Genomic DNA, 26,165 nt, shown 5'->3' with positions numbered 1-26,165 from the left:
CTTGAATGAGTTGTTTATACATCTTTTAACATAATTTATTCATAACAAACGTAGGCTATAGGTAGGGCCTGATGGAATCTGCTGACATCTTTTGATATTTCTGCTCAGAATTTTGTTAAAAATCTTTATGTGGAATGATTATGGGAGTATCAACTAAAACCTTAATATATGAAATAAAAATACTTTTTTAACTTGTATTTAATGTTTACAATGCTAATCCAATTAAATTCACTTTATTTGATAAACAAAACAAGTCTCTCATTTAATATCTCTACTAAAAGACAGAAAATATTACTTTACAAACTGTATTGCACATAAATTGTATAAATATTTTCATGTTAGTCAATAGTATTACTGAAATTAATTTAAAAACTGAATAAATCTAAATGTACACTCATTTACACAAGTAAATATACAGAATCAATGATGAACTAAAAATCTGCAGAATTCTGCGCCCACAGATATCGTGTGGGCCTAGCTATAGGCCACTTGGAAGAGAAATAAATAAAAAGCAATAAAATAAGTCCTCTGTAACATCATAACATCTCAGCGCTCTAAATAGGCCTGGGTACATACACTTAGCCATTAAATTGGCCAACGCACCAATAAAAATAAGTCTTTCTTAACCAATTAAATTAAAAGAAATGATATATGATGACGGGTATTTGGCGAAATTAAGAGAAAGGCGAAACTAAGAGAAAGGCTCTGTGGGATTTGTTTCGCCACTTCTCTTCACAATCTGGCAATAAGTGAAGTTGAATAATAAAAGAATAATAAAAGAATAATGCCAACATTAACCTATATACTCTGACTACATTATGATTTTATGGTTTGATTAATATATTGTTATAATTTGAAAATCCTTTACTCACCAAGATTAGACTATTCAATTCAATTCAATTCACCTTTATTTGTATAGCGCTTATACAATGTAGATTGTGTCAAAGCAGCTTCACATAAAAGGTCACAGTAAATAGGAACAGTGTAGTTCAGTTCAGTTGAGCTCAATTCAGTGTGGATTAATAATCACTACTGAGAGTCCAAATATTGAAGGGCAAATCCAACGATGCGCAGCTCTACAGATCCTGAACCATGCAAGCCAGTGGCGACAGCCATACATGTTTTTGTTGAGGAGCATTATTGAATCCACAGTAAATGGCTTTAGCTTAGTCCTGCGCTCACTGAGCAGCACTGAACACCCTTTCACTGCTGCTGCTACTGGCCGGGATGCATACTGTTCTGGCTAATTTAGCATGTTTTGGGTAGTATTGTTTGTTCATCTTCCACCAGCCAAGAACATCCATTTCATTTTGCATGACAGCGGTTTCAATGTAGCGAGTGACCTTGTCATCTTCCCTGGCATCTTGCTGTACATTGCTGTTTAGTGCTCTTCTGTAATACGCAGTGTATGAGCGACCGCCGAAATACCTTAGCGGCTAGAATGACCATTCTTTTTGAACTGGCGGCTGGCCTGACCGCAGTCAAAATTCGCTCTTTTGGACTTCTCCATCATCATTTGTTTCACTTTTGTAGGGATGGATTTTAATGTTGTAACAAACGATTTGATTACTTTCTCACGCTAATTGAAATGCATCACATGACCGTTCATTTACCACGCAAGCCCAAGCCCGGCCCGATCCCATCTAAAATGATAGAAATTAAGCCCGAACCCATTGGGTCCCGTCGGGTTCGGGCAAAGATCTTCAGCTCTACTCCCCACTCTACCACCAGTGTGCAGCATCCACTTGGATGATGCGACGGTAGCCACAGGACAACGACTCCAGTGCGCTCACCACACACCAGCTATAGGTGGAGTGGAGAGACAGTGATAGAGCCATGATGTATAAGGGCCGATGGAGGGGAATTTGGCCAGGACACCGGGGTTACACCCCTACGTCTTTACTAGAAGTGCCATGGGATTTTTAATGACCACAGAGAGTCAGGACCTCGGTTTAACGTCTCATCCGAAAGACGGCGCTCACTGACAGTATAGTGTCTTCACTTTACTGGTGCGTTAGGACTCATACAGACCGCAGGTTGAGCACCCCCTGCTGGCCTCACGAACACCACTTCCAACAATAACCTAGTTTTCCCATGTGGTCTCCCATCCAGTTACTGACCAGGCTCAGCTCTGCTTAGTTTCTGTAAGTAACCGGTTCTCTGAATTTTTTTTTAAGGTAAGTGGTTGCAAACAATTTATATGGGCTAAGTTAAAACAAACAAATAAACTTGAACATTAACAAATTTCATTTGTTTGTTTAAATTCAGCCCATATTATTTGTTTGCAGCCACTTACCTTTAGTGAAGTTTATTTATAAACTATCCAAACACCATATAAATAGCCAGATTTTCTTATCGTGGTTATCTTCGTCTTGAAGAATCCCCCATCCACTCCTACTCCTCCCCCTCTTTATTAGATTAATCCAGGATAGGGCGGCACAGTGGCTCAGTGGTAAGCACTGTAGCCTTACAGCAAGAAGGTCACTGGTTGGAGTCCAGAGGGGAGCTTTCGAGACCTACTGGAGCTCAGACTCCCCTCTCGCCCTAAGAAAAGAGAGGGAGCCCCGGCCTCAAGGATCTTCTGAGCTCAGGTTTCTCCCGGGACATCATGCCAAACACACCTTGTTATCAATCATCAGCTAAAGCTTGGTTTATACTCCTGCGTGGAGTGAACAGCATGGCCCATGAGGCATGCCTTGCGCGTTGTTGTGCATTTTTACTTCTGTGTGCTGTTTGTGTTGCTCTGCGATAACACTTCTGAAACGCTAGCTGGCAGTAGGTGTTTATGGTCCTCTGTGTCGAGTTTCTTCGCTGGTGTTTTGGTTTTTCTGAATGGTTTTGGTTTACAAGTGGCTCAAGCTCTCTCATTCAGAGGCGGGAACTGGCAGACGTGTAACAACTTTAACCATAAGACTAACACAAAACAAAGCTCTCACACCGCTCTCGGTCCTGCACACACTTTTCAGCTCTACCAAGCTGACCAATCACAGAGCTTGCGCTATGCGTCTCTGCGACGTGTAGTTAAATTTTTTGAGAGGTGCACGTCAGCGTCGCCGATGACCCTGGTGAGCACTCAGGCCTGATGCAAAAGTAAAAATCAGCCTCAAGAGTGAACTCCTAAAAGCTATTTAGTAAATCCAATGAATCTTTATTTTCACTGTAAAACAGTGATGTTTTTAGTACCTGTGGATTGCTGTAATAGTACTGGGGTTTCAGGAAAATCAGAATCACCTGACTAAATGGAATTAGTCAGATTTTATAACTTCATTTAGAAATCATGCAAATTAGGAAACCTATAAAAAGGAGCATTAATATTCATTAAACATTTTAAGTCCCTTTCATTCGACATAACATCAGAGTTATTAGCCCCCTATATATTTTCTTTCCCCGTTTCTGTTCAACGAAAATACGATTTTTTTCAACACATTTCGTAACATAATAGTTTTTGTAGCTGATTTATTTTATCTTTGACATGATGACAGTAAATAATATTTTACTAGATATTTTTCAAGATACTAGTATTTAGCATAAAGTTTCATTTAAAAGCTTAAATTGTTTAATTAGTTTAATTAGGCAAGTTATGGTAATTAGGCAAATCATTGTATAACGATGGTTTGTTTTGTAGACTATCAAAGAAAAATAATGCTTAAGGGGACTAATAAAATTGACCTTAAAATGTTTTTTTTTAAATAATAACTGCTTTCATTCTAGCCAAAATAAAAAATAAGACTTTCTCCAGAATAATCTTTTATATAGGAAATATTGTGAAAAATTCTTTGCTCTGTTAAACATCATTTATGAAATATTTGAAAAAGAAAAAACAACTTACAAGAGGGCTAATCATTTTGACTTCTACTGTATACTAGTATAAAACAAACTGAAATTATAATTGTTCACTATAATCAACATTACGTATTATAAATGTCAAGCCTAAACGAATTTGAAGAGAAACTGAAGCTTATTGAATAATTATCCAAATATGTGCATGCTCACAATATCTTAATATAAAATAAAAATTATTCAAAAAAACATTTAATAAAATAAACAATTCAATATTCAGAATTCAATTAAAAAAGTATTCCAGTTTAATTCAATTGAAGAGATTAGACCAATTTAGATTAAAACTGAAAGTCTGTATTTATTTTTTATATTTATTTATCTATCTATTTAGTTATTGATTTATTTACTTATTTATTTGTTTATTATTATTTACTTATTATATTTTTTCTATTATTATTTTACTTTCTTATGAATTGTTTGTATATTGTATCTTTTATTGTTAATTTTAGTGTAAATGTTTGTTTTACCAAAATTAGCAAGTCGATGTGTTTAAATATTTAAAAAATATATAAAACAAACATTTCAGTTAATGTTTCTGTGCAAAAAAAAAGTCCTAACAAGACAAATATGATAATATTCCCTTTTTGTTTACACATTCATGAATTAAAAGGTACTGTAACGTATACTCAGAAACTCATCTTATGAATAAATAAAAACTTTTTGCTGATAAATGTGTAAAAAGCATAGTGAAACAGTATAATTAAAATGAAATGTCAATATTTTTGGACTGCTGTGATCCTGAAAGGGTCCTTGAATACAAAATTAAATGATTTTTGCTTTAAATATAGATTTTTTTGTATATAAACTTTTGTTACACTGGATGACATTGAAGTATGTCTTCAGTAAATCAGGCTAAAGATTATGATAATTACTTATTTTTGCATAGTAAAAACATAATTTAACAGGACAGATTTTCTATATTTAAATAAAAGCGGTGCTATTCGAATGGCATATTATGAAATAAAATTAATCTTTATAGAATTAGTTGGGGTGCACATATACTGTACATGAAAAAAAAATAGTGTAACCCATAATTTTAGAGCAGGACGTTTTGGTGTAGAACATTTGCCACATCAAATGAACTCAAAGCTCCTTTGTTAACTACTTAAAGAGCAGAATTTCAATTGAAAAATGGATAAAAAATAATTCTAATAACTTTGATTCTATGATGTCATCAGGTGATGTTCCCATGCCTGTACTTCTGGTCCTGTTCTTGGGTTTCAGAGCTGTGACAGTTATAATGGTTCAGAATATTCTAAAGCCTTTTATCAGCCCCAATGTGATAATATTCAAAAGAAAAGCTCTGTGTTTTGTCGAGAGTGTGTTATCATTCTTCACAGTCTAACTGAAGGGGAAGTTTTCTGCTGCAGTCGGGTGGATGTTTTAATGTCCTTATTTGGACAGAACACTTATCAGTACACATTTAACACATTTAGAAAGACTGAAATTTGACGGAAATTAAAATGAAAGCAACACATCTAGTGCTGTCCTGTTCTATTTATGCACAGCACTGCCTGTTCTGTATTCCTGATCTTTTCTGGAGATTCCAGTGAACGCTTCACGGCTCTCTGCGTGGTGTTTAGTAGTCATCGGATCTGGGTCATTCTCAAAGTCTGCTCTCAAAAAAAGAATATGACGCATGATTTACCTATTATACTGTATTTGTTTTAAAAATAGAAGGTTGTTACACCGGTGATAATTTCTCCTAGAAGGTAACTTTTCTAAGGTGGCAGTCATACTAAAGTTGTTGCAATCTCATATTATTATCCCAATTACCCATCTGAATTACCCCAAAATGTTAATGTTTTATTTAAAATCCTAATAAAACAATATTTTGAGAATGGCCCATGTTGCTTGTATATAATCTAGAGCAGGGTCACCAAACTTGTTCCTGGAGGTCTGGTGTCCTGCAGATTTTAGCTCCAACCCTGATCAAACACACCTGAACAAGCTAATCAAGGTCTTACTAGGTATACTTGAAACACCCAGATAGGTGTGTTGAGGCAAGTTGGACCTAAACCCTGCAGGGCACCGGACGTTCAGGAATGAGATTGGTGATGCCTGATCTAGAGCATTTTGTGTGGGTTAGTAGGTTTTTTCTCTGCCCTTGTCGTCTTTTAGTTGTGTAGATTCTAATTCTTCTGGTTTTTCTTCTTTAACATCTTAAATATGCTAAAAAACACTTCTGGATTTTAAAATCAATTTGTAATGTTATGCAGCAATTAATGTTGTGTTAAACTAATTTCTGAAAAGGCACAGAATTATTCTGAACTACATTTTCTTGCAAGTTCAAAAAGTTTGACTGGAAAACATCCCGTCAGTAAATTAGAGCTAGTGACGCGATTGGAATTTTCTTTTTGCATTTGGTGTGAACCCAGGATTAGATACTGTGTCAGATTATGCTATTTTGACTGCTCATAATGTTGTAGATAAGAAACAAGTCATTACTTTCTGACCAATCATGCTTTGTGTCTGTTTTCATGCATTATGACATTTGAAATACTGAAATGACTTTCGTGTTTTGACACACATTTTCAACTTGGACTGATCTTACACTCACCAAGCCCTTTCACACATTACACCTCCCCTACCCAATCTTGATTATTCGTATACTTGACATATATTATTATTTCATTTGGGGCCTAACTGGCAAAAATTTTAGATTTCTAAAAACTTACAAAAAGTAACCAGCATCTCGGTATAAACAACAGAAAATTTCAGCATTTATAAACAACATTTTTAACAAATTCCACTATTATGTCAAATCGTCACCAAAAAAAAAAAGTCTTCGTTTATTTCATGTAAATTTTCTACTGTGTGATCACACATATCACACATCACATTGTTAAAACACTCACTTCTTCAGCCTGTATAAGTCTTTTTATTATTATATTTTCCCCAATTCTGTATAATATTGCTTTTTTTATTAAACATTTTAAGTGCAAAAATGTTACAATTTATATTGGGGACTAAAATAATATCCATCATTCAAATAATTTAAAATTAGAAATAATATTAATCTTTTTAAATGACTCAGTGAGCATACAGTAACTCAAAATGTGTACTGTCCATATAATATAATTCCTATTGCTGTCATTAAAGGGACACTTCGTCGCCTTTGGAATTAGGTTCTATCTGTGTTTGAAATGATTTTGAGATATTGAGCTCAAATGTTTGCATTACATATAGCTAACAATATGTGTGTAAAGTAACAGTTCTCTTTCATACATTAACATGACAGAGATCCTAAATCTTTTCTATTTTGGTACCCCTCCCCCGACCCCTTTCCCTTGGCCCTTAAAACAGAGTGTAAATTTACCCCTAAGAAATGGGACAGCACTACAGCACCTGCACACATCATCATATGTCATCACAATCTATTGCTTCATATGAGATCAGACAATCGCGACTGCTGTAGTTATTCCAGTTGTGTTATTTTTTGGTATTTATCTTCAGGAAATCACTGAAGGCATATATTATGTTATCATAACCATATAATGTTGCAATAAACTCATAACTATACTGCACATTTACACAGTGGCCATATTCATCTATGTAAACACACAAAAAACAACATTAAAATTATAGCAGACACTGTAAAAAGCTCATTCCCAGCCACTAGACTTTTCTGACAGGGGATTCGAGTGTCATTGGGTGACAGAATATTGTGGGACTGCTATACAGGACTTATTAATAGGGATTATAGATAGCGAAATTTAGCAGTTTTTATTAAAAAAAAATTTTTAAAACATGACGGTAAACCACAAACACCGTTATGAATGTATTAAAACATGTGCTTGTTTGTTGTAAAAATTCATAATAATGACAAAACTTTGTGGATCTTCTTACTTACGGGTGCAGCTATGCAGCCATTGAGAAATTTTCGTACCCCTTGGTTTCGAGTGTGGTAATGAAAAAGCTCCATTCGAAGGGATATCTACCCCTTCACCCTTAGCCCTACGCCTTTACGCTGAAGATAATTGGGACACCCCTACCCCTTCACATGAATGCTCAAAATGAGAGGTAGGGGTAAGGGGAAGGATTATAAATGTAAATTTATCAACGTTCTCTTAAATTTGCAAATTAGGGCAAAAAAGCAGAGCAAATACAGATAGAACATTCTAAGTGGAATTATAAGGTTCTATCTGGCAGATCTTTAATTGAAGCATTACTTTTCAAGAAATATAATCAGTCTGCTTATTAATTTAATTTCAAAAATAAAAATTGGTGTTGTAACAATGTTGATGTTTTTAGAAAGTTACATTTTTCCTTTCTATAGCATTAATGTTTTAGAATGAATATCTTGTTCAATTAAGCAGACTGGGTTGTGCTAAATATTTTGTCCAGTGCAGATGTTAATTTTATGTAATTATATGCTTTATTTAAATTATTGAATTATATGCCCCATGAATTGAGTATTTGCCCTTCAAGGCTTAATATCAAATTCAAAGATTTTAAAAGAAAACAGACGGTGAGCAAATGAGTCGTTGAACCTTTCACATTTATTAAATTTTTTTAATAAGTTTTTCAACAAATTGAACATTTCATCTCAATGTCAAAAAACGCTTCTAAATCATCACATTTACACACATCTTTTCAGTTTCAGGTTTCTTCTCAATATTGTGTAGTGCGGCATTATGTAGTCGACTCTGATTTTGTGTTGCTTTCTGGTCTTTACTGCTGTCAATGGAGCAGTCCAGCGGAACGACAAAGAAAGCTGATCCTGATTGGTCCTCGTGCGTGCATTTGAAATGCTTATTGGCTCACAGAAAAATTCTAACAGAGCCAATAGAGCCTAGAGTTTGCTTGTTTATTTGTTTGTTTGTTTTTTTAATAAAAAGTCTTAAAATGTAAACAACTTATAAAAAAACATCACCTAATGTAAATTAGTTATCATTAATGAGAATACGTGAATAATTTAATTATGACAAAAATGTCAGATAGAACCTTGCAATTCTAAGGTAACAACATGCCAACAAATTCAAATTCTGAAATTCAATATCCATTTAAAATTGACTCAAAACATTGCTAATAAAATTCATAATTGGAATAATCTGCACTTAAATAGAACAAATGCACACATGATTTATGACATTATGTCTGTCAGATTATGTTAAATGTATTTTACTGTATGTATGTGTGTGTGTGCGTGTATGCAGGACATGTTGATGCAGTTGGCGAAGGCTGTGGCGAATGCAGCAGCGGCTCTGGTGTTAAAGGCTAAAAACGTGGCTCAGAAAACAGAAGATTCAGCTCAACAAAACAAAGTGATCGCTGCTGCCACCCAGTGCGCCCTCTCCACATCACAGCTGGTGGCCTGCACACGAGTGAGCATTCACACACGATTCATTCACAAACGCACTCACTCAACTCTTTCCATGCTCATGTGTGCGTTTTATCTGGGTTGCAGGTGGTGGCTCCAACCATCAGCTCACCCGTGTGTCAAGAGCAGCTCATCGAGGCTGGTAAACTAGTGGCGAAGTCTGTGGAGGGCTGTGTGGAGGCGTCACAGGGGGCGACCGGTGACGAGCAGCTGCTCAAACAGGTGGGCGCCGCTGCCACAGGTGTCACTCAGGCTCTTAACGAGCTGCTGCAGCATATTAGACAGTATGCCAGCGGAGGACAGCCAATCGGACGGCACGGAGAGGCCACCGACCGCATCCTGGATGTGACTGATAACATCTTTAGCTCCATGGGAGATGCAGGTACTAAAAATGTGTATAAGATTTTTTTTGTTCTTTGTCCGGCCCTGTCCTTAACATTAAGTTTGTTGTTTGTTCAAACTACTTATTATTTATATTGAGCTGAAACGACACAATTCTTGAGTTTTTTTGAGACAACTTAATGGACTATATGCACAGCCAGTGTGCTTCAGCCACTGATAAACTTCAGGTAAAAGATCTATATGACTATTTTCAATCTTATAAAGTTCCTTTTACAGCATCGATGTTTTAATGTAGTTAAAACATAATCAGTTAAATATACTTAAGCATTCATTTAGTTGTTAAAGCGTAAAGAGATGAAAGACCATTTAAACATAAGTATCGTCAGTAGCAGCAGGCTAGGGCAGAAACTCCATTGAAAGTACTTTGGTAAAATACTTTTTCATATTTTAAAGACATGACCTCGAACAATGGAATTTATTTCAGTGCCTCTTGTCTGTTCTGATACTCCAAAAAAAAAAGTGACGTAATTGATGCAGCTTAGGACAACAGTCCTGATGTTTATATTTCAAGCATGAAATATCGTCCTGTCGCCAGTGATCATGCAAATCAGCACGTTTTTTGCTTCACACAACTGTTAAAATATATCTGTGGCTGTTTAAATTCAGAAAAGCATTTTGACATTTAAGTCATAATAATGATAATAATAAATATTATTATTCTGTCCCAACCAATTGTTGCGTTACCAAAAGTTTAACAGAGCGAAGAAGTTTAACAGCGTAATGAACAGCTGAAACAATTTGGGTAACTTTACTGACAAATGTTCTTAGTATCTTTCTTTTTTGTAAAACTAAAACAAAGTGGGAGCAAGTAGATATATATTCACATTTACTTTAACATGTTCAATTCAACTAGCAGTAAAATGTACATAGTTTTCATTGAAATCTCAATACGCATATGAGGAAAATCTATTAAATGAGACTATTTGAATTGAATAAAAGCAAAATTAACATATTTGTTACACCACCAGCATAACGTGTAAGCAATGAAAAAGTGTTTGTTAAACAAAATACAGGTGGTATAAAACTGATAATAATCAAATGACCCTTGAATATTTACAAAAATACAGTTTTAGTAAAAATAGAGCACTTATGCACATTTATTTCAATGTTTAAATCAGCCACCGAAATAATCTGCATGTGCGTTACTCTGGACGGCATGCTGAGAAAAAACGAAAGTGAAACTGATACACAGTATAATATAGTGCAGTACTTTAAACTTCCAATAGGTGGTGAGTTAAAACCGCAAGTGGCTATACGCGATAATGATAACACATTAATGATAGTGATTCAAAAATATATGTTTTGGCCGAATCTCGTGAAATTTTTGACGTCAATTGCGAGCTGGAGGGCAGGCCACAAATGGCCCGCGGGCCGGGAGTTTGAGACCCCTGGTTTACAGGAAGCGATTGGGCTGGCTGACTGAAAATTTAATAAAAAAATTTGGGGGGTCACGTGATGAGCATTCTCAGTGGTATAGTGCGGAAGGAGGGCATTTCAGAAATGCTAGATGAAACACCAGTGTGGACGTGGATCATTTTCATTCTAAAATGTCATTTTAAAACTAAGACATAGTGTAAAAGGGGCCAAAGTGTATTTTTCGTGAGAGAGTTGCTGCTGCAACGGGGATGGGGAGGAGAATCGCGATGCTAGCTCAGCGGTGGACGATGTCATCGTCTATCAACACAACCCTAATGTGTATATGCACATGTTTATTGCACATAGAGTACATAGATAAATATATGCAAGCTCTATAATGAATATATGATATAATATATAATAACAAATGTATTTATTTATTTACATACCTACTTCTTTACTAGGTACTAGGTAGGTACTTTTTTGCCTACCATTTGGGGTAACATATTCTGCAACAGGACTCGTTAATTTAAAAGATAAACACAGGACAACGTTTGGCGACGTTCCCAGTCATCCTAATTTTATTATTAGTTAAATACTCAAAAAAAAGACTCAAAGAGGATACTGATTGTTACCCGACAGCAAAACAAGTCAGCGGTGGTCATATGTCCAGACTGAAGATAATGACAACAGGAAGTCAGTGAAACAGGAATTCACACAAACCACTAGTTTTTCTTTACTCAGAAAACCTTGCCGTGGCTAAGACACATCCGTATTTACTTACAAGCACCATCCTTCCTGTCTGAGCATGCTGAGAAATGGACTGAACTGCCGCAATGCTTTATTAACTGGACTTGCAGCTAGAGCAAATCTTCAAACACTCCTACACTTTGTGTTACTAACAGCAATCAAACGTTGCTCACAGAAGTTATTCACAAAAGATGGCGTTACATCATGCAAATGTTTTTGCTTTTTTTTTTTTATTAATTACCTGCAAAAATGATTTATTAAAATGTTAGTTCACCCAAAAAGGAAGTTCTGTTATTGATTACAAACCTGCATGTCATTCCAAATCCCTGAGACCTTCTTCAAAACACAAGCTCCCTCAACCTCCATAGACAGCAAAGATCAAGAGAAGTCCAGAAAAGTAACCAAAAACGTTGGTCAAAACATTTCTTGTGGTGTCAGTGATTCAACTGTAATCATATGACGCCCCAAGAACAATTTTGTGTAGCAAAAAACAGTTAAAACGACTTTGTTCGACAATGTGTTTCCATTATGGTTATTACAGAACTTGCACGTTGACTCTAATGTCAATATGAACATAGAAATTGTATTTAAAAAAACAAGTTGGTGCAAAAAAGTGTTCTTGGAGCTTCGTATGATTACATCTGAACCACAGAAGTCAGATGAAATATGTTGACAATGTTTTTGGTTTCTTTTCTGGACTATCTCGGGAACATTGCTGTCTGTAGAGGGTCGGAGAGCTCTCAGGTTTGATCTAAAATATCTCAATTTGTGTTCTGGATTAGGGCTGGGCGATATGGGCAAAAAAATATCATATCTCGAAATTTTTAATGAGAAAGGACGATACTGTATACGATATATATCCTGTATTTTCCCATAAATGGTTACTTGAGAGTCAAAACCTTTATTATAACTTTATTAAACAGTTTTTGAGCAAAATATAATTCAAACACATGGGTTTCCCTCCCTGTTATTATCATCATTATAATTATTATTCTAATAATGTTATTTGTTGAAAGAGTAGCTAACGGCGAGATATTAAAATGGAAAAAAGAAATGTTTGGTAGACAAATGTGTTTTTTATTTTTTTTTATTTTTTTATTTTTTTTTAAGTTTTAATAATCGTTAAAAACACCAACCGTTTATACACTATAGGCGCACACACACAAATCAAATCACGTCCTCCAGTTAATGGGCTAAAATAAATAAATCAATTAAACAGAATAAATAAATTAATAAACACAATGATTAGAATATCATCGGAATTGAAGTCAATATGGTATAACAGACCAGAACGCAGAGCTAAATGTGTTGTAACGAAAATGTGAAGAAGAGACCGTCGTGTAATAAATACTGAACTTATAATCAGTGAATATGAGGTGGTTTCACTTTCGAAATGCAATATAAATTCCTCCCATTTTGGCATTTCTAATTATTTTGAACACATTTAGGTGCTGCTTGTCAAATTGACAAGGCTTCTATGTTCGTTCTTGCTCTCAATTGCGGTAGAAATGGTCAATAAAAGGTTTCTGATAAACCGCTGTGACAGCTGCAGGCGCTGTGTGACATGCGTGCATGCGAGTGGGAGTCAGAATAGTCCTGGAAGTCAGATTTCAATACAACACCAGCACTGCATGTTCCTCCATGTCGCGTGTAATGATGGGTCGTTCTTGAATGATTTGTTCGTTTTTTATCAAATCTTTTGAATGACTCAGGGAGTGAATCATTCATTTGCGCATGCGCTTATTTGTGCAAGTGGAGCTCGCATGCTACCTTGGAGTGGTCTGTTACGCGCAGAATGCGCACGTGTGGCCTCAAACCATATCGATACGAAAGATATTGGATAATCTCGCATCGCGTTGGGGAATCATATCGACATATCCCCAGAACTCTATATACTGCCCAGCCCAATTCTGGATATGAATGAATGTTTCAGAGGATTGTGTCAGATTCATGTGAGGTGAAAAACATCCTGTGAGTAAACTAGAGCAAGTGACGTGATGGACATATTCTCTTTGCATTTGGTGTGAACCGAGCTGTAGATATGTTAGTGCTCCATAAATGAAGCAGTAATTTTAAATGCCTATATTTGATTTAACTAGTGCGTACTATCATGAACGCAATGACAAAACTGGTTTAAAAAAATTTAATATTAACTCTGTGCTTATAACTAGGCCGGAAAATGTCAGTGCAAATGGTCCATGTTTACTTTAGTAAGGATGTGCAAAGTATTCTGACAAATCCACAATGAAAAACTCTTTTGGTTTTGATGTCCGCAAACACCAACCTCATGCACAGACATGTTCCTGTCCTTCTGTGTTCAGGGGAGATGGTGCGTCAGGCGCGGATCCTTGCTCAGGCCACCTCAGACCTAGTCAACGCTATCAAGGCGGACGCAGAGGGAGAATCTGACCTGGAGAACTCTCGCAAACTCCTCTCTGCAGCCAAACTCCTGGCTGACGCTACTGCCCGCATGGTGGAAGCTGCGAAGGTGGAACAGAAGACACCTCAGTGTGTGTTTTTATACTAATTATCTGTGAGTTTAATGGTTGTTTAATGCGTTCCGGCAGGGTGCAGCTGCTAATCCAGACAGCGAGGAGCAGCAGCAGAAGTTGCGTGAAGCTGCGGAGGGACTGCGCATGGCCACCAATGCTGCAGCACAGAACGCCATTAAAAAGAGACTCGTCAATAAACTGGAGGTGAGGACTGAGCCACACTAGAGGCCAACAAGTTGAACAAACTCTGGGTTGCATAGTTTAGGGTTGGCAAACAAAAGAAATGCGACCTGGTGTAGATCAGGTTAAGCTGTTTCACAAAGCTTGCTCTGTAAACTCCGGATTTAGTCCAAGGATCTGTCATTAATTCTGGACCACGTGCAGATGAAAGTGTGGCGTGTGCAGCAAACAGCCAATAATGAGAGAGTCGGTTTTAATAATTTCTCATAAGAGAGTCAACAATTCGCTTCTCTGTTGAAGATTAAGAGATTTCATTTTAGGAAATGTAATGAATTAAATACGTTTATAAGGCAGAAATAAGCACGGCTGATGCAGCAGAAGTTTTTAAAAGCCAGATTTTAATAATGTACATTCACAAACAGCTGAAAAGACGGGCATTTTAAAAGCTTTGTATATTAAAGCAGGGTGTTTTTACACCTCTAGATTCCAGCTCTGTTTAGGTGGGAGTGTCGAGGGAGGGAAAGAGGGAAGGTTTTGCATAAAAATGGGAGTTTCCATTTGAGCATGTGCTGATTTTCACAGAGGCAAAACAAACACAGACACTGGGGTGAAAGACAAGTGACTGTGTTTACATGGACATCAGTAATCGAATTACTTGCCAAATTATTATTTTGTCGACTTTAACTGCAGTTCGGCACTTTCACTTTCATTCAGGAACATTTCTTTCAGTTTTCAAACTCGCAGCGTTCATCATGTAGTTTTGTGGCTGTTAGATCAAAAACAAGAGCTGCCATTCGTGTTGATACAGTCTTGATACACAAGAATTATTGCCTGTTTATCTTCATGTCTTACATTTTACACTGAATTCTGTCCAAATTACATTGATATTTTTTGCATTAGGCTAAAGCTGCTTATTCTCTTCAAAGAGTAGCTCTCATACATAACCAGTTATTTCAGTGTTGTTTTCTCAGGGTATTGTGGTTATTTTATTTAACAGATTAATTTTTTAATAGAACATTCATTCTGTTACAGATGTCTCAGTCACATTGGTACATTTCTTAGATCAGAATTGAAATTTTAAAAACGACCTGTTCAATCTTAAGATCATTGTGTCGCTTGTGCACATCAGAAAAGCAGTTTATCATTCTTTTGAACAAGTTGCAGATGCTTTTGTACATCCATGCAAATGATTATGTGCAGTTCTCTGATGTTTCCTACATTATCAGTTGCTTATGTCATGTTCATTAAAATGTATTATTTTGGTCTCTGTTGAATAGTCTCACCCTCCACATTTAATCGCAAGGTGCGTGATAGCCTTTGCTAAAACAGCTGCACGCTGCAGCACGCAGGCGCGCAGTGATGAAAAATAGATTGATTGCATCAAAAATAGGTTCATATTGCGCAATGACAAGAAATTATATTTATCGTGGCACCAAACACATGAAAACGAAATTATAAAAAAATGAAAAAGAAGAGAAAAAATAATGGTGCAATCTTTGGGCCGAAGAACAGTGCTCATTGAGTAAAGGCACAGCTAAACAGATGTGTTTTCAGTCTTGATTTGATTGTGCCTAATGTTGGAGCACATCCGATCATTTCTGGAAGCTGATTCCAGCAGCGAGGGGTGTAGTAGCTGAAAGCCTATCCGCCCTGCTTTGACTGAACTCTTGGAATTTCTAGTTTATTTGATCCTAAAGATCTGAGTGACCTGTTAGGTTTGTATTCAGTGAGCATATCTGTAATGTATTGAGCTCCTAGGCCTATTAGTGATTTATAGACCAGTAATAATACTTTAAAATCTATTCTGAATTGAACTGGGAGCCAGTGTAAAGACCTGTGGACAGGTGTGATTCGCTCTGATTTCTTGGTTCTGGTCAGAATCCTGGCCGCAGCGTTCTGGGTGAGCTGCAACTGTCTTTTTGGGAAGGCCTGTGAGGAGGCCATTACAGTAATCCACCCTGCTGCTGATAAAATCATGAACAAGTTTCTGTAAGTCCTCACTGGAGACAAAGCATCTAATTCTTGCAATGTTTTTGAAATGATAGTATGCTGATTTACTAACTGCTTTGATGAGACTATTGAAACTTAGATCTGACTTGAGAGTCACACCAAGATTCTTGACCTTATTTTTTGTTGTTTGACCTTTGGTGCCTAGGTACGCATTCACCTTGAGAACCTCATCTCTGTTCCCAAATGCAAAGACTTCAGTTTTGTCTTTGTTTAAATGAAGAAAGTTTTTGCTGATCCAATTGTTAATTTCATCAATGCACTGGCAGAGGGTGTCAATGGGGCTGTAGTCATTAGGCAGTAAGGCTATGTAGATTAACATGCTGCAGTTAACATGGCAACAAATTCCGATTAAAACCAACCCACATTCTTGAGCCTAAAATTCTGTTTAATTTAGAGTTTAAAGAGAAAAAACTCAACTAAATACAAACTTATTTTGGTAAAATTATATTCATGCTCATTCAGACCAAACCTTAATCAGCATGAAGATGTGACAACATGTTTCTCTGAGGTCACACACTCTTTTAAAAGTAATCGCCTGTACTGAGATGAATTTTCAAAGTGTTGCCAACTATAACATCTCTTTGCTTCCCTATTTGGGTAAAGTGATATACTGTTTTACAGCTCATTCATTTAAACCCTCCCAAAGGCTACAGTGGAAACCACTGATCATGTTTGCACAGACTGCAATATGTATAGCTCAGAGGTGCTCTTTCACAACCAACTTGTTGGAGCCTGTCAGAATGAAGAACTATTAGACAGCAGCTTTCGCAAACCCCAAGAACCCGTTTCTCTGTTTCAGCATGCGTATTTTCTGCAGTGAGAAGAACAGAGTGTGCAACTCTGAAGAATTACAGTTTCAGTTTTCATGATATCTGTTTGTCTTTCTGTCCCTTTATCTGTCTAACTGGCTGCTTGTCCTATCAGCAGCTTGCCAGAAGACTCAGCCAGTAGCCAGCCAAAATACTTGAGTAACTTTCCAGAAGACCAAAGCAATGCAATAATAGCCTAGCTGTAATGATGCCTAGCAACTACCAGCTAGAGAACATAGGCAGTGTCTTGTTTAGCAGAGCAAGGAAATTTTAATAGTATGTCTGACAATAATTTTTCTTCTGGAGAAAGTCTTATTTGTTTTATTTTGGCTAGAATAAAAGCAGTTTTTAATTTTTTTTCCCAATTTCAAGACACTTAAAGTGACATTTAAAGGCCTAACTAGGGTAATTAGGTTAACTAGGCAGGTTAGGGTAATTAGGCAAGTTATTGTATAAGGATGGTTTGTTCTGTAGACTATCGAAAAAATATAGCTTAAAGGGGCTAATAATTTTGACCTTAAAATGGTTTTTAAAAAATTTAAAACTGCTTTTATTCTCGCCGAAATCAAACAAATAAGACTTTCTCCAGAAGAAAAAACATTATCAGATACACTGTGAACATGTCTTTGCTCTGTTAAAAATCATTTGGGAAATATTTAAAATAAGAAAAAAAATTAAAGGGGGGCAAATAATTCTGACTTCAACTGTATATGCTAATGGTCTAATCCGATTCCAAGATTTATGCTAAGCTAAGTTAAAAGTGCTCCCGACAGACCAGAGATCAGTTGAATGGATTAAAAAATGGTAAAAACTTGACTGTAAAATTAGCCTATTTCCAAAAAAAAATGGGGTGTTCTTTTATGGATGTCATGAAGCATTGCAAATTAAACTATCAGTGTAAAAAGTAACTGAGAAATATAAACTAATCAATTAAAGTGGTTAATTGCATCTACAGAAACAATATATTTAAAGTTGGTTGAAAATTATGTACATGTACTCAAGAGGATTCAGCTGTGCTTTATGGGAGTGGGCGGAGCTAAAAATATTTTGTCATGCATTGCTCATTTTGACAATCTGATTGGTGGACTTTTTTTCTACGCAGCATCTCAGGTGATATAGTTTTTCTTAATGAATTTCACTATTAAATATTTTGTTTTATATCAGGGTGTCCGTGGGGTCTTAAAAAGTATTAAAAGTTGATAAATCAATTATGAGAAAATTAAGGCCCTTAAAAGGTATTAAAAAGTCTTAATTACGTTTTTATGAGGTCGGAAATTTTGTTCAAGCGTCATCGTTTTGTTCAAGTGTTTGACTCCAAAAAAGCATAAACATATTTATTTTCCTCCTAATATTAAAAGTGTTGTGCTCAGTCTTCGTGATTGGTTCGGGCCAGTGCGTGTTTGGCCAAGCTCCTCTGTCCGAGTGATGTCATGTAATTTGCGACAAACGTGGGAAGGTGATGTGACGCTCTCCCCATGTAGCGAAACCATAGGGCAAAACAGACGGCAAAATAGAAAAATGTAAGTTTCCGTACTCTTGGTTGGAGAAAGACGAGTTTAAACAGTGGCTGAAGCCTGTCACTGAAAACAACCGCGTAATTTATCCTTTCAAGCTTTGTTTCTTCCAAGCTTATATGAGTTCTGTTGCACGGTTGTGTTTCATTGATTTATTTAACTACAACTGTTTATTAGCAACTGTTTATTAAGTTAAAGGTTTGATACTGATTAGAACTTGAAGTGGCGATGAGGTAATATATTAAATATTCTGAGAAGGTCTTTAAAAAGTCTTAAAAAGGTATTGAAATTATCTTTAGGATTCCTGCATATACCCTGTATATACAAGTCGAATTATTGAAAATCGATTGATTCAACAAAAGCATGTGCAGTCGATAAACAACATCATAATAAATTAACAATTATAACAACATATTTGAATCATAGGTTTAAAACAGGGGTGGGCAAACTTGTTCCTGGAGGGCCGGTGTCCTGCACAGTTTAGCTCCAACACTAATTAAACACACCTGAAGATGCTAATCAGTGTCTTCAGGAGCACTAGAAATCTATAAGCAGGTGTGTTTGATTAGAGTTGGAGCTAAACTGTGCAGGACACAGGCCCTCCAAGACCAAGTTTCCCCACCCCTGGTTTAAAATGTATTGTTAAACAGAATAATGGGTCATTTTGTGTCATTTTTTTAATGCTGCTTTGAAATGTGTTATTCATATTTGAGTTTGGCAAGAAATTTGGGTATTTCCACATTCGTGTATATAAAAGTTGTTTACACGCATGCAAAACAGCTGCCCAGACATGTGGCAAATATGGCCAACAAGTAAATTGGCTTTTACATCAAAGGGACTTGTTTAGTGTCTTTGCAATGAAAAACTCTTTGTGTTTTATCTGTTTTATCAGAATGCAGCGAAACAAGCCGCAGCGGCCGCCACTCAGACCATAGCAGCCGCTCAACACGCAGCTTCATCCAACAAGAACCCTGCGGCCCAGCAACAACTCGTACAGAGCTGCAAGGTGCGCATCATGGCAACACTCACTTCCTGTTCCTGCAGGGTTACAACCAGTTCAAATATAAGTCATGTGTTTGTGAATGCCTCACCAATAGAAATAACTTGTGTAAACTGAAATTGAACATAAGCGTAACCACCCACCACCCCGGTCTCTCGGAATTTCAGAGACAAATGTTGGCAGGTATGTATGCGAGCTGTCACTGGGATGGTACCTTTTGAAAAGGTCCATATTATTACCTCAAGGGTACACATCAGTATCTAAAAAGTACAAAAGTGTTCCTCTTAAAATTTTAAGGTACTAATATTTTACTAATATTTCACTTTAATATTAATAATGTGTACCTTTTGAAAAGGTACCACCCCAGTGACAGCTTGTGTACCTTAATTTCTGAGTGTACTGACCCCAAATATTTGACCGGTAGTGTATGTTTTAAGTGTGATTTAATGTAAAGCCTAATTTAATTTGCTAACTGTGCGCAATCATTATATTTAAAATTTAATTAAATAGTTGGTTTAACACAGTTAGCCAGTGATTTAATGTAAAGCCTAAATTAACTATTTAATTTGATTTTAATTTGATGTTTTCGCACAGTTAGCTAGTTGAATTGAATTAAATGATGTTTTTAATTATATGAATTAGTAATTTAATTAGTTTACATAATTTAAATAATTATATTACTACCCAAATTATTACATTTAACCATTTGTGTTTTTATATTTGTGGAGTAAAATATATAATTTTTTTTAGACTCTTGGGGCAAGACGGCCATCCAGAAAGATTTTAAACTAATATATCTTTAAATCGAATAATTTGGTTAGTAATGTAATTGAAATTTCCTTATTTCCTATATTTATTTTATTTTATTTCAGAAATAATGAAATTTCAATTAAATTACCTCCCGGCTTATTACATTTAAAAATATTTTAATTTAAACTTTCTGGATGGCCATCTTGCCCCAAGAGTCTAATTCTTACCTTTTTATTTAAAAAATAAAAACTATAAAATTTTTCTCCACAAACACACGTCTGCTCATACATCCCTCATCAACAAATACATAAAAAACCTTTGATCATTATGATAAGATGCCACATATCACAGTTTGCCATAGACAACATTTGATCTGTCAACTTTACAATTGTATAGTCTAAATCTTATAATTCAGATTTCAGCAGAAACTACATTAAAAATAGCAAAGCCATTCATCAAAAGTGTTAAGATGAGATTTTGCACCATCTTTGGTTAAGAGAAAAAAATGAATGGGAAAAGGTTGGCATCTTACCCTGTGTTACTCTACAGGTTCAATTTAATTCAAGTTAATTAGTTGACAATAAGTATTGTTTCAAAGCAGCTTTACAAAAGGTGCACATTATTGCATTACAATCAAAATAAAAAAGCTAAGGCTATCCTACCATAATTTCATTCATTAGTAATAAATGTAACTAATTAACTAGTAACTAATAGCTTTTAACAGTTAAATTTATTATATGTAAACATAGTTAACCTGCAGTTATATACAGTGCATCCGGAAAGTATTGATAGCACTTCACTTTTTCCATAATTTTTTGTTACAGCCTTATTCCAAAATGGATTAAATTCATTAATTTCCTCATAATTCTACACACAATACCCCATAATGACAATGTGAAAAAAGAGTTTTTTAAATTGTTGCAAATTTATAAAAATAAAAAAGCTGAAAAGTCACATGTACATCAGTATTCACAGCCTTTGCCGTGAAGCTACTGTATAAATTGAGCTCAGGTACATTCTGTTTCCACTGATCATTCTTGAGATGTTTCAGCAGTTTAATTGGAGTTCAGCTGTGATAAATTCACTTGATTGGACATGATTTGAAGAGGCATACATCTGTCTATATAAGGTCAAAGCACAAACCAAGTATGAAGACAAAGAAATTGTCTGTAGACCTCCGAGACTGCAGGAAGGCTGGGGAAGGTTACAGAAAAATTTCTGCTTCTCTGAAAGTTCAGCAAGTGGAAGATGTTTGGAACCACCAGGACTCTTCCTAGAGCTAGCCGGCCATCTAAGCTGAGTGATCAAGGGAGAAGGGCCTTAGTCAGGGAGATGATCAATAACTCGATGGTCACTTTGTCTGAGCTTCAGCATTCTTCTGTGGAGAGAGGAGAACCTTACAGAAGGACAACCATCTGTGCAGCAATCCACCAATCAGGCCTGTATGGTAGAGGGGCCAGATTGCAGCTACTCCTTAGTAAAGGGCACATAGCAGCCTACTTGGTATTTCCCAAAAGGCATCTGAAGGACTCTCAGACCATAAGAAACCAAATTCTCTAGTCTGATGAGACTAAAATGGAACTCTTTGGAGTGAACGCCAGGTGTTACGTTTGGAGAAAACCAGGCACCGCTCATCACCAGGCTAATACCATCCCTACAGTGAAGCATGGTGGTGGCAGCATCATGCTGTGGGGATGTTTTTCAGCAGCAGGAACTGGAAGACTAGTCAGGATAGAGGGAAAGATGAATGCAGCAATGTACAGAGACATCCTGAATGAAAACCTGCTTCAGAGTGCTCTTGACCTCAGACTGGGGCAACGGTTCATCTTCCAGCAGGACAATGACCCAAAGCACACCACCAGAATATCAGTGGAGTGACTTCCCAACTCGGTGAATGTCCTTGAGTGGCCCAGCCAGAGCCCAGATTTAAATCCTATTGAACATCTCTGGAGAGATCTGAAAATGGCTGTACATTGTTGCTTCCCATCCAACCTGATAGAGCTTGAGAGGTACTGCAAAGAGGAATGGGCAAATATTCCCAAAGACAGGTGTGCCAAGCTTGTGGCATCATATTCAAAAAGACTTGAGGCTGTACTTGCTGCCAAAGGTGCATCAACAAAGTATTGAGCAAAGGCTGTGAATACTGATGTACATGTGATTTTTTTTATTTTTAATAAATTTGCAACAATTAAAAAAAATCTTTTTTCACATTGTCATTATGGGGTATTGTGTGTAGAATGTTGAGAAAATAAATTAATTTAATCCACTCGGAATAAAGCTGTAACATAAAAACATGTGGAGAAAGTAAAGCGCTATCAATACTTTCCGGATGCCCTGTAGTATATACTGTAGGTTATGTCCATGTGCGCATGTTTGATGAAGTGTATTTGAGTATTAAGTGTATGTGTTGTTGAATCCGACAAGTGTTGGTCTGTTTGTGATTGTTGGTTTGGTCTGTGCAGGTGGTGGCGGATCAGATCCCTCAGCTGGTTCAGGGTCTGAGGAGCAGCCAGGCTCAACCCGACAGCCCCAGCGCTCAACTCGCCCTCATCGGAGCTAGCCAGAACTTCCTGCAGGTTCTTTCATTATTCAGATCATTGCATCCTGTTACAAGGAACGAATATGCTTGATTTGAGCTCATGATGTCTGTTCTCTTCGTCAGCCCGGAGCCAAAATGGTGACCGCAGCCAAAGCTACAGTTCCCACCATCAGTGACCAGGCGTCTGCCATGCAGCTCAGTCAGTGCGCCAAAAACCTGGCCAGTGCTCTGGCTGAGCTCCGCACGGCCGCCCAGAAGGTACCGCACCGTAGTTTCACATTCCGCTTGATATACAAGCTTTTCAAATGCTCATAATTGACATTTGTACATTGAGTATAGTTGAGGACAAAGTTATAAGCTCTCCTGTGAAATGTTCATTCTTTTTCAGATATTTCCCAAGTGAAGTTTAACAGCGCAAGGGCGTTTTTCAAAGTATTTTCGATTATATTTGGCTTAGAAGTGAATGAACAGCAACTTAGTCAGTAATGCAAAGTAATAAATAAGTGAATAAATAGCCTAAATGAAAGGAACAAGAGGGACTAAACCAGGTCTAGTGCCCCCCTATGGGATTAAAACACCCCCTCAGTTATGACATCCTGGCGCCGTGCCTGGTAGCATGTCCAATATAATTTGAAACAATTTGTCAGAAAAACTACAGCCTGTGGGGATTTGGGGTTTTGGATTCATCCATCCCCACCAATGTCAAACCTACAAACATGCTTCAAATGGTTACATCTAAAATGTCTGACCCTAGACCAGAGAGCACCTTGACCTTACAGTCCTCGATTGATGTGCTCTACTATCAAACGTTGCAATATTGAACTAATCATTTCAGATGCTGTCAGAAATAAGCTTGTTGAGAAAGAAATGTAAGATTTTTTTTACGTGAATGTGCATGCATTCTTGCAGGAAACCTCAAAAACAAAATAAAAGCCCTCCAACTAGCATAACATTTAACTTTATCAATTGTTACTCTACGTGAACGTGTACGCATAAATTTGATACTTTCACAGTGGATTTGATGTGCTTGTCTGTCTCAGGCTCAGGAGGCGTGTGGTCCGTTGGAGATTGATAACGCTCTGACTATGGTACGGGGGCTGGAGAGGGACATGCAGGAGGCCAAAGCTTCAGCTGCTGAGGGCAAACTCAGACCCCTGCCTGGAGAAACGGTGAGTGGATGAGATGAGTAAACACCATGCGCACTTACTTGCATGCATTTATAGGTTAAAAGTAGGCTCACATGGGAACTGTATGTAATGAAACGAATAACATATGCATTGTGACTTCAAGACTTCACGGACTCCTGTCATGCTATGTCAGTTACAAGCCATATTGGTATAATCAAGGTCACTCCTTTCTCCACTTCATCTGTCTTATTGTACCTTTTTATTTGTATTTATTTTTTCTTTATATTATTTTTTTCTTACCTCTTTTATACATCCTGTGGATGTTTTTGTGTTTTGTACATGTATTTATAACCACACAGGTAGCTAGAAATTGCAAAAAAAAAAAAAACACTATTGTACAGTGTATTCAATTCTGTATTCTTCATCAAAAATAAGTATAAAAAAAGCTTGTAGACATCCGCAGATCAGGGTTCCCATGCTTCTTCAAAGTACTTTAATTTCAGATGTATTGATTCAAGGCCTGGAAAGTACTTAAAAACAAACATAGGTCCTTGAAAGTGAATTAAATTGAAATTAATTTAATCTTGAAATGAAATCTGTTTATGGTAACAATTGTAAAAACATTTAAAAAACAGAAACAAAAATGAGAAATATCCTAAATTAAAAACCTTACATTTAAATCTTATACAAGAACTATGACAAATAAAACATTTGATCAATATATTAGAAACCATGTTTGAATATTACTATTATTGAATTCAACTAGTTTTATTGAAGTTCTTTGAATATGACTGTTTTAAAAGATCAAGAATTTTGAAAATGATACATTGTGAACATCATCATTACTCTCACATATTAATGTAAATATTAAGTGTAAGTAAAATGTTAAGTATAGTAAGGACTGTCATTGTGAAACGCTACATGTGCTGTGCTGAATCAGAAAGGTGCTTGATTTTAAATTGATGGTGCTATAAAGTCTTTAAATCTGCTGTTTATGAAATAGCGGAATGTTTTTTGGTGATTCTATTCATTTGCTTGTGTTAATGTTTGTGAATATGCGGTTGAAGTCAGAATTATCAGCCCCCCTTTGATATTTTTTTTTCTTTTTTTTTTTTTTTTATATTTCCCAAATTATGTTTAACAGAGCAATATATAATATGATAATATTTTTTTCTTCTTGAGAAAGTCTTATTTCTTTTATTTTGGCTAGAATAAAAGCAGTTTAAAAAAATTTAAAAAACATTTTAAGGTCAAAATTATTAGCCCCTTTAAGCAATATTTTTTCAAAAGTCTACAGAACAAACCATCATTATACAATAACTTGCCTAATTACCCTAACCTGCCTAGTTAACCTTATTAACCTAGTTAAGCCTTTAAATGTCACTTTAAGCTGTATAGAATGTCTTGAAGAATATCTAGTCAAATATTATTTACTGTCATCATGGCAAAGATAAAATAAATCAGTTATTACAAATGAGTTAATAAAACTATTATGGTTAGAAATGTGTTGAATGAATCTTCTCTCCGTTAAACAGAAATTGGGGAAAAAATAAACAGGGGTGCTATTATTTCTGACTTCAACTGTATATACGCTACCAGTCAAAAGTTTGGGGTCAGTTTTTTTTTTTTTCCTATTTTTTTTTTTTAAGAAAATTATTGTGTTCATCAAGGCGGCATTTATTAAATGTAAAAAAAAATATTGTTAAATTGTTAAATATTTATATATATTATATTTATATATATTATAATAAATATATTTTAAATTGTATGTAGTTTCAACTGAAATTATTTTCATTTTTGTACTTTTGAACTTTGTTTGAACATTATATTTTGATGAAATAAATGCAGCCTTGGTGAGCAGGAGAAGCTTATTTTAAAGGGCACCTATGGTGAAAAATTTACTTTTCAAGCTGTTTAGACAGAAATGTGTGTAAGTATAGTGTATAAACTGTCATATTGGGGTGAAATAAACACACCCAGTCCTTTTTTTTTTTCAAATTTTACAACATAAAAACGGTGGACCAATTGGAGCTGTTTTAGGTTCGACCGCAACTTTACGTAGGAGAGCGGTCC

The 26,165-nt window shown here is 36.1% G+C and overlaps 1 protein-coding gene across 1 annotated transcript in view; it reads left to right on the top strand.

Moving 5' to 3' along the window:
- Positions 1–26,165, top strand: part of tln1 (talin 1) — a 213,123-nt gene that overhangs the window by 102,822 nt on the left and 84,136 nt on the right. Inside the window, exons 18-25 of the mRNA XM_056466629.1 lie at positions 9,000–9,167; positions 9,251–9,545; positions 13,993–14,159; positions 14,239–14,367; positions 19,569–19,682; positions 22,889–23,002; positions 23,089–23,223; positions 24,006–24,134. Coding sequence (XP_056322604.1) covers positions 9,000–9,167; positions 9,251–9,545; positions 13,993–14,159; positions 14,239–14,367; positions 19,569–19,682; positions 22,889–23,002; positions 23,089–23,223; positions 24,006–24,134 — 1,251 coding nt within the window. The remainder of the gene's footprint in view (positions 1–8,999; positions 9,168–9,250; positions 9,546–13,992; positions 14,160–14,238; positions 14,368–19,568; positions 19,683–22,888; positions 23,003–23,088; positions 23,224–24,005; positions 24,135–26,165) is intronic.

The sequence above is a fragment of the Danio aesculapii genome, chromosome 10 (assembly GCF_903798145.1).
Source record: "Danio aesculapii chromosome 10, fDanAes4.1, whole genome shotgun sequence".
NCBI lineage: Eukaryota > Metazoa > Chordata > Actinopteri > Cypriniformes > Danionidae > Danio > Danio aesculapii.
Note: the sequence above shows the minus strand (reverse complement) of the source record. Positions and strands in the feature narration are given on the sequence as shown.